Below are 13,368 nucleotides of genomic sequence, written 5' to 3'. Positions count from 1 at the left end.
CACTCCCACTCTGATCTGTATGGTGCTCTCCTCCTGAGCTGTATGTTTCACCCCCCCCGATCTGTATGGTGCTCCCCCTGCTGAGCTGTATGTTTCACACACCCCCGCTATGTATGGTGCTCCCCCTCCTGAGCTATATGTTTCACCTCCTCCCCCCCAATCTGTATGGTGCTCCCGCTTCCGAGCTGTATGTTTCATACCCCCCCGATCTGAATGGTGCACCCCATCCTGAGCTGTATGTGTTCCTCCCCCCGAGCAGTATGGGCTCCCACTCCAGTGCTGTATGTTCCACCTCCAACCCGATCTGTATGCCCCCCCGAGCTATATGTGCCACACCCCCTGATCTGTATGGGCCCGTACTCGAAAGCTGCATGTGTAATCACTACTGAGCTGTATGGGAACTCCAGAGCTTTATGTGCAGCCCCCCAAAGCCATATGAGCTGCCACCCCAGAGCTGTATGTGCGGCCCCACAGAGCCGTATGCGCAACCCCACAGAGCTCTATGCCACTTACCCCATTAATGTGTATGCCCCCGAATTGTATGCTACCCAGTAACATCTATGCCCCCCAGTAATATCTATGCACTTCAGTAACATGTATAGTATGCCCCCCAGTAATGTCTATGGCTCCAGCCCCTCCTGTCATTTATATACTGTAGCCCCCAGTCCCTCCTGTGATTAATGTACTGTAGCCCCCAGCCTCTCTTGTGATGTATATACTGTAGCCCCCAGTCTCTCTTGTGATGTTTATGCTGTAGCCCCCAGCCCCTCCTGTGATGTATATACAGCATTGTAAGCATGCACTGTATGGCCACGTCTCTTAGTGACGGCCACCAATCAGCACGGCACAGCCACATGCCCGGGTGCAGCTGGACGAGAGACAAGCGGAGAGGTGAGTGAGACCGCTGCAGCTTTCCCATGTTAATATTATCTCTAATATGTCTGTTGTGTATGACGTGTATCTATGTATGTCAGTGTATATGACTGTGTGTACATTTATGTCTGTTTATATGTATTTTTTGTTTGTCTTTAAATATGTATATGTTCGAATGCTTGTATGTGTACATATCTGTGTATGTGTACGGATCTGTGTGTGTGCGTGTCTGTGTGTGAATGGGGCCACTGAGACGCTTTCTCCCAGGGCCTAAAAAAACCTGAAGCCGGCCCTGGGTGGCAGCATCATGTTTGAGGTTATTTTGCTGCAGGAGAGACTGATGCACTTCACAAAATACAATTAAGAGTTGAAATAGTTTGAAACGCATAAGATAGTTATGGATCTATTTTTAATAATTTTTAATATGGTTAAATAAAGTTGTTTATTTTAAATTAGAAGATAGTGGATTTTTCTATTTTTGTAACAGTTGGACAAAACCTTCTCACGTATCCTGTCTTGAATTCACCTGGGATTCATCCCATAGAGTGGTTCTTGCATTGTTGAAGAGTCTCGGATAATATTCATCTGGTGTGGTGAACTGAATAATAAATCTTACTTTTTCTATATAAAGTAATAAAAATGCCTTAAAACATTCTCTCTCTCATTATTCTGGCATTTGGCAAATATAAATAATTTTGGAAACCCTAGATGAGCTAAAACGGGAAAGGTTCATTGTGGATTCATGGCAGATAGTGACAAAAACATGGATATGTATCTTTTTAGACAGTGGATGTAAACTTCTGGTTTCAACTGTATGCTATGCTCACACTGTATTGGATGCAGTTCTATAAAGCACATGTATATATTTTTTTTTATTTTAGTATATCCACACACAAAGGCGGTGATTGCGTTCATTCATGCAGCTTTTGGTACTTAAATAGCATAGTGAAAACATTTCTGCATAGTAAATATACAGTCATATGAAAAAGTTTGGGCACCCCTATTAATGTTAACCTTTTTTCTTTATAACAAATTGGGTTTTTGCAACAGCTATTTCAGTTTTATATATCTATTAACTGATGGACTGAGTAATATTTCTGGATTGAAATGAGGTTTATTGTACTAACAGAAAATGTGCAATCTGCATTTAAACAAAATTTGACCGGTGCAAAAGTATGGGCACCCTTATCAATTTCTTGATTTGAACACTCCTAACTACTTTTTACTTACTTACTAAAGCACTAAATTGGTTTTGTAACCTCATTGAGCTTTGAACTTCATAGGCAGGTGTATCCAATCATGAGAAAAGGTATTTAAGGGGGCCACTTGCAAGTTGCTCTCCTATTTGAATCTCCTATGAAGAGTGGTATTATGGGCTCCTCAAAACAACTCTCAAATTATCTGAAAACAAAGATTATTCAGTTGTTCAGGGGAAGGATACAAAAAGTTGTCTCAGAGATTTAAACTGTCAGTTTCCACTGTGAGGAACATAGTAAGGAAATGGAAGAACACAGGTACATTTCTTGTCAAGCCTAGAAGTGGCAGGCCAAGAAAAATATCAGAAAGGCAGAGAAGAAGAATGGTGAGAACAGTCAAGGACAATCCACAGACCACATCCAAAGACCTACAGCATCATCTTGCTGCAGATGGTGTCAATGTGCATCGGTTAACAATACAGCGCACGTTGCACAAGGAAAAGCTGTACGGGAGAGTGATGCGAAAGAAGCCATTTCTGCAAGCACGCCACAAACAGTCGCCTTAGGTATGCAAAAGCACAATTGGACAAGCCAGTTACATTTTGGAAGAAGGTCCTGTAGACTGATGAAACAAAGATTGAGTTCTTTGGTCATACAAAAAGGCGTTATGCATGGAGGCAAAAAAACACGGCATTCCAAGAAAAGCACTTGCTACCAACAGTAAAATTTGGTGGAGGTTCCATCATGCTTTGGGGCTGTGTGGCCAATGCCGGCACCGGGAATCTTGTTAAAGTTGAGGGTCGCATGGATTCAACTCAGTATCAGCAGATTCTTGACAATAATGTGCAAGAATTAGTGACGAAGTTGAAGTTACGCAGGGGATGGATATTTCAGCAAGACAATTATCCAAAACACCGCTCAAAATCTACTCAGGCATTCATGCAGAGGAACAATTACAATGTTCTGGAATGGCCATCCCAGTCCCCAGACATGAATATCATTGAAAATCTGTGGGATGATTTGAAGCGTGCTGTCCATGCTCGGCGACCATCAAACTTAACTGAACTGGAATTGTTTTGTAAACAGGAATGGTCAAATATACCTTCATCCAGGATCCAGGAACTCATTAAAAGCTACAGGAAGCGACTAGAGGCTGTTATTTTTGCAAAAGGAGGATCTACAAAATATAAATGTCACTTTTATGTTGAGGTGCCCATACTTTTGCACCGGTCAAATTTTTGATGTAATGCGGATTGCATATTTTCTGTTAGTACAATAAACCTCATTTCAATCCAGAAATATTACTCAGTCCATCAGTTATTAGATATATGAAACTGAAATAGCTGTTGCAAATACCCAAATTGTTATAAAGAAAAAAGGTTAACATTAATAGGGGTGCCCAAACTTTTTCATATGACTGTATATAATAAAAATATAAAAAGTTAGAAAATGTTTTAAAAAAAATACAGTAAATACATAGTATATTGTGTATACAGTACATGCTAAACATCTACTTTGAACTACAGAACATGGCAAGAATATTTATACATTTTTATATTCATTCACTTTGTCTTGTGTTAGTGTTGTCTCCAATAGTTTTTATAACTGTTATTCAATATACATTTACAAAATGCTTGGTTTTAGTATTAGAAATTGTTTCCTGCAAAATTCAGTGTGTAGGTACATATTTTTTAAGTTGTCAAAACTCCCCCCCCCCCCAACAACAAATTATATGACCTTCATATTGTTGTAATAACCTTAAGAATTAGGTTAACTTTAATCTTAGGTTTTTTTGCACAATGAAAACGCAAAAATTAAACCCCCCAAAAAAACAGTGGAGAAACTTAACTTGTTTCCTACTTTTCAGCATACTATATGGTAAGTGGAAAGGTGCCACTAAAAATACTATTTGTCCCAGTAAAAATAAGCTCTAGTATGTCTATGTCAACATTACACATATTTGGAATGGTGGAGGAAGGGTGAATGCTGCCATGAATAGAAGAAACTCCAGGAAAAATTAATGGTAATTTGATTTAACGCATTTTGGAGAGTTCTTTCTCCTTCACATGTGATTTTGATCTGATGAAGGAAAAAGAACTCTCCCAAACACATTCTTAAATAAAATCACCATTAATTTTTCATGAAGTTTCCTTCTATTCATGGCAGTGTGGCATTAACCCTTCTCGCTCCATTAAAAATCTAGGGCTGTAGCAGCTGTGTTATATGCCAGTGTAGTGGTTGTTAGTGTCACAACCCACCAAGGTGAGCCTCTCTCAGTGCCTTCACCCTCATACATCACTCGGCTAAGTCCCTTTTTGCACTTTTCGGTCTTCCAGATTTTATTATACAGTATATGTCAACATTACAAAAAAAAAAGTCACGGCACTTAAACAGAAAAATGGCCTGGACTTTAATTCATTAATTAATATTTATTTTTTTTATACTGAGCTTTTTTCATAATAAGCAAGATATATACCTGTACTTTGGTCTTGAAAAGGAAACCTCTTTTTTCTTTTTGTTTGTTTTCGTCTTAACCTTTCTAAATCTTGATTGCACTCCAGCTTCAACCACAGTGTAAGACTGAATCCATCAGACATATGTGGCCAACAATTCTGACCAACCAAAGGTAAATGGATAGGTGCAATATGCCATGGGCAGAGCAACTGGTCACAATGAAGATCTTTATTTTGCCAGGTTATTGTTCTTTGAAAGAATGCTGGTATCTTTGCAGGGTTAAAGCCAGAAGAATTTTGCGTAACATGATTTTCTCCAACCAAATTTTGCTGCAGAGGGAAGATCATGTGTTTCAGGGGTATCAAGCCAGGGTTGGCTTCAGTGATCTTGAGGACTCCTTTTATTAGAATTTCCTAAAATAGTAAAGACTATACATTGAGGTGTAAGTTTAATAATGTAAGTATAAAACAATAGCAAGATATAATACGTTATAACATAGCAATTTGCACTTCTATACAATGGGTGAAATACTCAATTTTGTAAGTTAAATTTTCTAAAAGATGCTACTGACAAATTTTTTTTTACCAGATGTCTGAAACAACACATCCAATCCACACAGGCAAAGAAATCAAATCATAAAAATCTGTAAATTAAGTTATATGCAATAACTAGCTGCAGTAGCCAGTGTTGCTTGGGATAGTAAGTGTCACTCTCATAGAATCATAGAATGGTAGAGTTGGAAGGGACCTCAAGGGCCATCGAATCCAACCCCTGCGAGTGCAGGCTTTCCTAAATCATCCTAGCTATATGTTTATCCAGTTTCTGCTTGAAGATTTCCATTGATGGAGAGCTCACCGCTCCCTGTGGTAAGCCTGTTCCACGCCCTGACTGCCCTCACTGTCAGGAAGTTTTTCCTAATGTCTAATCTGAATCTTCCTTTAAGTTTCATCTCATTGCTTCTTGTACTTCCTTGTGCTAATGAGAATAGGGTAGTTCCCTTTGCATTGTAACTACCTTTCAAATATTTGTAGACCGCTATTCAGTCTCCTCTCAGCCTTCTCTTTTTCAAACTAAACATCTCTAGTTCTTTTAGCCGTTCTTCATGTGACAAGGTTTGCATACCTTCTACCATCTTGGTTGCTTTTCTCTGTACTTATCCCAATATATCTTTGTCTTTCTTGAATTGAGGTGCCCAGAACTGTACACAGTAGTCCAGGTAAGGTCTGACCAGGGTAGAGTATAGGGGAATAATTACCTCTCTTGATCTAGATTCAATGCTTGTCTTGATACATCCCAGAATTTTGTTGGCCTTTTTAGCTGCAGCTCCGCATTGTTGGCTGATGTTGAATCTGGGATCCACTATTATGCCCATGCCCCTTTCCCTGGTGCCATCACCTAGTGCTATTCCTCCCATACTATAAATGCTTTTTACATTTCTTTTACCCAGATGTAGGACTTTGCATTTCTCCCACTCTCTCTGTCTGTGTCACTCTGTGTCTCTCTGTGCGCCTCTCTCTGTGTGCCTTTGTCTGGCTGTGTGCCTCTCTGTGCCTTTGTCTGGCTGTATGCCTCTCTGTGCTTCTGGCTGGGTGCCCCTCTGTGGGTCTGGCTGTGTGTCTCCGTGCATCTGGCTGTGTGTCTCCATGCTTCTCCAGCTCCCTGTGTCTCCATCTATCTCTACAGATATCATAATAGCACACACGTAAGTTGTCTTAAACTAAAAATGTCCTTTATTTAAACAAGGGGAAAAGGAGTGCTAAATGGCCAAACATAATATCAATGATTGCAGTCATAAACCTTGTAATTATCAAAGTGTTAACATATTTATTTATGTGAAAATCACTAGAACAAGGATAAAATCACATGATACAATAGAAAGACGACATGATATGCAGGAAAAAAGGGGGACCCAGAAAATCATTCCCACACAGGTGGACAACTGCCCAATAGAAAACTTAATATACCACTATGGGCAAGCAGCAATCACAAAAAACAGAGGGGAGGGAAGGAAATTCCTCATAATACAATTACATAATACGTTTGCTGCTTACCCAGTTATCAAAGTGTAGAGTGCTTGGCAAGTGCCAGGGCAGAGATCCAATCTAGAAAGAAGCCCCAATGCGTTTCGCTTGTGTTGCTTCTTCGGGGGGGATTTTCACATAAATAAATATGTTTGCACTTTGATAAATACAAGGTTTATGACTGCAATCATTGATATTATGTTTGGTCATTTAGCACTCCTTTTCCCCTTGTTTAAATATATGCATTCCTGGAGTGGCCATAGATTATTACTTTGTATTACACCTGATACCCAGAAATTTTTGTTTATAAAAATGTCCTTTGTTGCATAGTCTATGACGTTTCAGGAGTCAAATGAGGTGTCTGAGGAATATTTTGTGATTGTAAATGCGACAGTGTAGATTCCTTTAGCAGACATACATATACACGCACACACATACATACACTCAGCTTTATATATTAGACTAGCTGTAGTACCCGGCCTTGCCCGGGATAGTAACTGTCTGTCTCTCTCTGTCTCCGTGTTTCTCTCTGTCTCTCTTTCCCTCCCTGTGCGTCTCTTTCCCTCCCTGTGCGACTCTTTCCCTCCCTGTGCGACTCTTTCCCTCCCTGTGCGACTCTTTCCCTCCCTGTGCGACTCTTTCCCTCCCTGTGCGACTCTTTCCCTCCCTGTGCGACTCTTTCCCTCCCTGTGCGACTCTTTCCCTCCCTGTCCGACTCTTTCCCTCCCTGTCCGACTCTTTCCCTCCCTGTCCGACTCTTTCCCTCCCTGTCCGACTCTTTCCCTCCCTGTCCGACTCTTTCCCTCCCTGTCCGACTCTTTCCCTCCCTGTCCGTCTCTTTCCCTCCCTGTGCGTCTCTTTCCCTCCCTGTCCGACTCTTTCCCTCCCTGTCCGACTCTTTCCCTCCCTGTCCGACTCTTTCCCTCCCTGTCCGACTCTTTCCCTCCCTGTCCGACTCTTTCCCTCCCTGTCCGACTCTTTCCCTCCCTGTCCGACTCTTTCCCTCCCTGTCCGACTCTTTCCCTCCCTGTCCGACTCTTTCCCTCCCTGTCCGTCTCTTTCCCTCCCTGTCCGACTCTTTCTCTCCCTGTCCGACTCTTTCCCTCCCTGTCCGTATCTTTCCCTCCCTGTCCGTCTCTTTCCCTCCCTGTCCGTCTCTTTCCCTCCCTGTCCGTCTCTTTCCCTCCCTGTCCGTCTCTTTCCCTCCCTGTCCGTCTCTTTCCCTCCCTGTCCGTCTCTTTCCCTCCCTGTCCGTCTCTTTCCCTCCCTGTCCGTCTATTTCCCTCCCTGTCCATCTCTTTCCCTCCATGTCCGTCTCTTTCCCTGTCTGCATTGTGCCAACATTCCATTCAAAGGTGTGGCTGCGCATTGTGACATGCCAACATTCTTCTGAAGTTCTGGCTGCATTGTGGCTCCCAGCTACATTGACTTTAATGGAGGCAGGTTTTTTGGCAAATAACTAAAGCGCGGGGTTAAAAATTGCCCTCAAATGGTGCGTATCCTGGACATGGCAGTGTGAGGACGTGCTTTGCTGGAGATCCAGCACACACCAACTTGCTTCTCTTCTCCCTCTGAGCCTACAGAGCCCGATATGTCCCCTAAGAAAAGGGTGGCATCCGCTCCTACCCCGGCGCCAGCGAGTTTGAGGCCCCCGGGGAGCTTGTCGCGCTTCCTTTCTGCTCTAACTTCTGGATCCCCGCAGTCAGCAGGAACCAAGATGGTGAGGGCCGGCTCTCAGCGTGTGCCAGGAGGGACTTCCCCAGAGAGTGCTCAACCTGCAGGCGCAAGAGGGGGCGGCAGGGCTTGGGGAGACCCCCTGCAGGCCTTTGCAGTCAGCAGTGGTTGCCAGGGATGAGGCCCGACACGTGCTGTCTGACCAGAGAGAAGATGAGACGGGGTTAGTTCCCAAAGGGAGACAAAGGGGTGGCTGCAATCTTTAGCCCAGTGGGGCCCTCTACCTCTGAGATGAGTGGATACAGTGGCTCTAATACCCCTCTGCAGCATTCCTCTGCACCACAGGATCTGCAGGCTCTCAGGGAGCGTATTCTGGCCCTGCCTAGCAAAAAGAGACTTTGAGGCAGTGATGAAGAAAATAGAGCAGTCCCAGATATCTGCATTGACAGCTGTAAGAGGAGATTGTGGAGTTTGGGGACAGGGTCTTTGCTAAAGAACTGGCCCAGTTGTCCCTGGAGAGTAGAATGGACCAGCTGCAGAAAGACTACGAATCGTCCAATAATCATATACGAGATCTAGCACTTCTCCTGGATAATCAGGAAAACAGGAGCCGCAGAAACAATGTTCTTCTTAAAGGTATACCAGAGGACTGGACTCAGGAGGCTTTGTGCACAAGGGTTCTGGCTATTTTCAACACAGTTACAAACAGGCCTGTGGAAGCCACCTTTCCGTTTGAGAGGATTCACAGAGTAACCAGGTCAAATGCTTGTCTCTCCTCCTCCCCTAGAGATGTTTTGTGCCACTTACACTACTATGGGGACAAAGAACGGATCCTGCAGGGGGCCTAGGCACCAGTCCGGTAGAAATGGAGGGCGCTGTGGTGTCGCTGTTCTCGGATGTTTCTGACAGGACTCTTTTCATGAGAAGGCAGCTTCACCCTCTCGTGTGTAGAATTAAGGAAAAGGAAGTTTATGCTTTGTATTGAGGGGTCATCCATTCCACCAGATATTCGCAAAAATGACTGTTCTTGCTTAAAAAACACGCGGATCTCCCAAAGCTGTTTTCCTTTCTGGGGACCTCCGAGATGTCTCTACCTGACTGGCTTTCACTGGACTCCAACTCTGGAGAAGGGAGAAGAGGGGGACGGTTGTCCGCAACAACATCATGGACGAAAGTGGCTGACAGGTTCTCCAAGTAGGGGTTCTTCCCGTAATAGTTGGTGTTGCCTCCTTTTTTCTTCTCTTCTAATTTTGTAGCCAGAATGAGTTGAGGCGGAGTGCCTTCTTCCCGTCGCGCTTTCCCTCAGGCTTTTTTTCATGCTGCCACCACTGTTAGTGATGTTATCGCTCTCGCCCGAGTCTCTGGGGTCTGGGGTGGTGGGTGGGCGGAGAAAGTTGTGCGACCACCATTCTCTGGATTGTGTAGAGGGGGGTTGCTTATGGTTCTCTTATTGCAGGTGCAGGATAGTGTCCTTCAGCATGTCTATTCTTGCCCCCCTTTTCTTTTCTGTGGACCTCGGGCTGGTACCGTGGTCCGCGGGTTTGCTTTGAGCTTTCTTAGGTTCATTCTATTTTCGTCGCTCTTCTTTTCTTTTTATTTCCCTCCTTTCCTTTGTATTCCTCTGTCTTTCTTGCTCTCCTGAGAGCGACTAGTCCTTTTGTCTATTGTGTGTAAGTTAATTGGTGTTTCCCTCCTCTTAGTATTTATTCTCTGCCTCTGGGGGTACTTCGGTGCTCAGTTCTTTATCTCTTTGAAGGAATACTAGCAAAACATGGTGAACCCTGAGCAGTCTGTGAAGGGTCTACATAACCCCGAGAAGCACTCCATCCTGCTGAATATGTTGTGAAAAGACCGTATCCAGGTAGCATTCATACAAGAAACCCACTACTGCTCGGAACGGCCCTATAGACTCTCGGATAAAAGGTACCCTTTGGTGTATCACTCCCAGTCACTGGATCCTAGATCTAGGGGGACAGCCATTCTGATTCCGGGATCGATTTCCTGGGAGTTCCTGTAGTCGCATTCAGATGAGGAGGGCACGTTGCTTCTAGTAAAGGGCCATATTGCATCCCAGATTTTCACTCTAGCGGCGGCATACCTGCCGAACAGAAGCCAGTGTTCCGCGCTTCTTCGTTTCTTGCAATCGGTGGAGAAATTTGCGAAGGGTACTTTGGTGCTGGGGGGACCTTAACATATTTCTTGACCTCTCCATAGATTGCTCAAAGGGGGTCTCGTATTTATCTCAATTAGATTTGCGACGCATAAGATGGGGTTTCCAGGAGCATCAATTGATAGACTATTGGCAGTTGTTGCATACATCAGAGAAGGATTACACTTTTTATTTGTGGGCCTATGACTGTGATTCTCATCTGGACTACTTCTTTGTTAAACATGGTGATCTTTATTCTCTGGTGGCAGCGTAAATCGAGAGTATTACAGTTTTGGATCACGCTATGGTTACTCTGTCAATCTGAGGACCGCTATTGGCAGAAAGAGTCACTGGACCTTGAATACCTCCTGTTTTGCCAACCCGTCGGTAATGGAAGAGGTGCAGACTGCCGTGAAGGAATATCTGGAGGGTAACATGTCGGAGAAGGTGTCGCCTAATGTAGTGTGGGAGGCACATAAGTGTGTTGTTAGAGGTCTCTTTATCAAGCATGGAGCGCGCTTAAAAAGTGAACATGCCGAGAAGATTTCTGCTCTCGTCTGAAATTCTTCAGTTAGAACTTAAGCATAAGGGTTCCATGGATCTTGTGGTTGGCACTCTTTTGCTTAATCCCTTCAGCCCCTGGGCGCTTTCAGTTTTTCTTTTTTGCTCCCCATCTTCCGAGAGCCGTAACTTTTTTATTTTTCCGTCAATCTTGCCATATGAGGGCTTGTTTTTTGTGGGACAAGTAGTACTTTTAAACGAAACCATAAGTTTTACCATATAGTGTTCTGGAAAACAGCAAAAAAATTCCAAGTGTGGAAAAACTGAAAAACAAAGTGTGATCGCACAATAGGTTTTGGGATATTTTATTCACTATGTTCACTATATGGTAAACTTTATGTGTTGTTGTGATGCCTGAGGTCGGTGCAAGTTTGTAGACACCAAACATGTATAGGTTTACTTGTATCTAAGGGGTTAAAAAAATTCACAAGCTTGTCAAATAAAAGAGGCATATGTTTTGTGCCATTTTCCGAAACCCGTAGCGTTCTCATTTTCTGGGATCTATGGCTCAATGATGGCTTATTTTTTGCGTCTCGAGCTGACTTTTTTAATGGTACCATTTTTGCGCAGATGCTGTTTTGATTGCCTGTTATTGCATTTTGCGTAAAACTTCGTCGATCAAAAAACGTAATTTTGCCGTTTGGTAAACAACGTAGCGGCAAAAAAATTCCAATCAAATTAATTGATTTTATATTTTCATAGATCGGGCATTTCTGAACGTGGCGATACCAAATGTGTATATTTTTTATTTTTTTAACCCTTTAATTTTCAATGGGGTGAAAGGGGGTGATTTGAACTTTTAGGGGTTTTTTTTTAAACTTTTTTTTTTTATTTTACTAGTCCCCCTAGGGGGCTATATAGATCAACAATCTGCTCGCTCTGCCCTATCTGCTGATCACAGCTACACAGCTGTAAACAGCAAATATGCTCACTTTCTGCTTCATTTGGCTCCGGGCCGAGTGAAAACAAAAGTGACTCATGTTAGCTACAGGCGTTATCACATGACCCTGTGCTACCATGGCAACCACAAAAAGTCACGTGATCATGGTGGGGGCGGCCGTAAATTAAATGAATGGCCGCGCGCATATACATCTTGGCAGCGAGATGTAAGGGGTTAAAAGTTGCAGGTGGAAGCGATTCCACTTGTAACTTGCAGGCGCACATGTCACCTCTTAAAAACAGCTGATATGTGCGCGGATCGCCGTGTCCTGCCCACGGCAGGGGGCGGGGATTAACTTCACATAATCCATGACGGATATATCCGTCATGGGTCGTAAAGGGGTTAAAAAATGGAGAGTTACGTACTCCGCTGACTGGAAAGGCAAAAAGTACACTGGTCAGATCTCGGCGCCACTTCGGCGAGTTTGGAAAAAAGAGCAGCAGAACGCTGGCTAGGGCATTATGGACTCATAGATTACGGGGGTATGTTCCTAAGATGCGGTCCCCTGGGGGAAAGTTGGCAGTGCTCCGTAAAAACATTGCAACGGCGTTTAAGGCCTTTTACTCTTCTCTCTACTCATTGGCGTTTTCCAGTCTGAGAATTACCTTGAGGACCTCCGTAAGCGTATACAGCTGTATATAAGCAATTCGGGCATGGGGTGACTTGCTCCGGGGGATGTCTTGGATTTGGAGAGACCTATATCAGAGTCAGAACTCATAGCTGATATCAGGGACTCCCCTTTGGGTAAGGCCCCGGGGGTCATGATGGACTCCCTTTAGTCTACTACGGGAAGATGAGTCTTCTTCATTCGGCGTTCCTGCGAGCCTTTAATAACGTGGCTCAATGTCCTTTAACCCCCCTCCCTAGTTGGCTACTGACATCGTAGTGACCCCAAAAGAGGGCAAGAACCCCTGTCTTTGTTCAAGTTATCGCCCTATTTCCCTATTCAATGCTGATTTGAAGTTGTTTACAAGAATATTGGCGGGTAGGTTGTCACCTTTGCTGGGAGGGGTCATTCACCCAGATCAGGCGAGCTTTTTGCCGGGTAGAGAGGCTAAAGACAACACCACCAAGGCCCTGAAATTAATATATCAGGCTCAAAGAGGTGGGTCGCCTTTAATGCTACTTTCCACAGATGCTGAAAAGGCCTTCGATAGAATAAATTGGATTTTCATAGAGGAGAGTCTCTGGGCATTGGACCTTGGGAGTTGTTACGGTGGATCGGTTCTCTCTACAGTGCTCCTATGGCTGTTGTCAGGGTGAATGGCCAAACCTCAGACAGGTTTTATATTTCTAACGGCACTAGACAGGGGTGTCCCCTGTCCCCACTAATTTTTGTTTTATCACTAGAACCCTTCCTATGTCATATTAGAAAACACATATTTCTGGTCCATGTATTCAAAACCGGGTGTATAAGATTTCGGCGTATGCCGATGATCTTTTGGGTTTTTTTTTATTACCAACCCCAGGATCTTCCCGGCTAAGCTGATGCATGAAATT

General features: G+C 43.8%; 1 protein-coding gene across 6 annotated transcripts in view; it reads right to left on the bottom strand.

The window, feature by feature from the left end:
- Positions 1-13,368, bottom strand: part of LYST (lysosomal trafficking regulator) — a 1,763,279-nt gene that overhangs the window by 1,326,685 nt on the left and 423,226 nt on the right. For all 6 annotated transcript variants that reach the window (XR_012751618.1, XM_075339737.1, XM_075339736.1 and 3 more), the window contains exon 11: positions 4,546-4,936. Coding sequence is in view for 5 of the 6 variants with exons in the window: in XM_075339737.1 (XP_075195852.1) it covers positions 4,546-4,936 (391 nt within the window). In the remaining variant the exon portion in view is untranslated. The remainder of the gene's footprint in view (positions 1-4,545; positions 4,937-13,368) is intronic.

This window comes from Anomaloglossus baeobatrachus, chromosome 3 (assembly GCF_048569485.1).
Source record: "Anomaloglossus baeobatrachus isolate aAnoBae1 chromosome 3, aAnoBae1.hap1, whole genome shotgun sequence".
In the NCBI taxonomy this organism is placed as follows: Eukaryota; Metazoa; Chordata; class Amphibia; order Anura; family Aromobatidae; genus Anomaloglossus; species Anomaloglossus baeobatrachus.
Note: the sequence above shows the minus strand (reverse complement) of the source record. Positions and strands in the feature narration are given on the sequence as shown.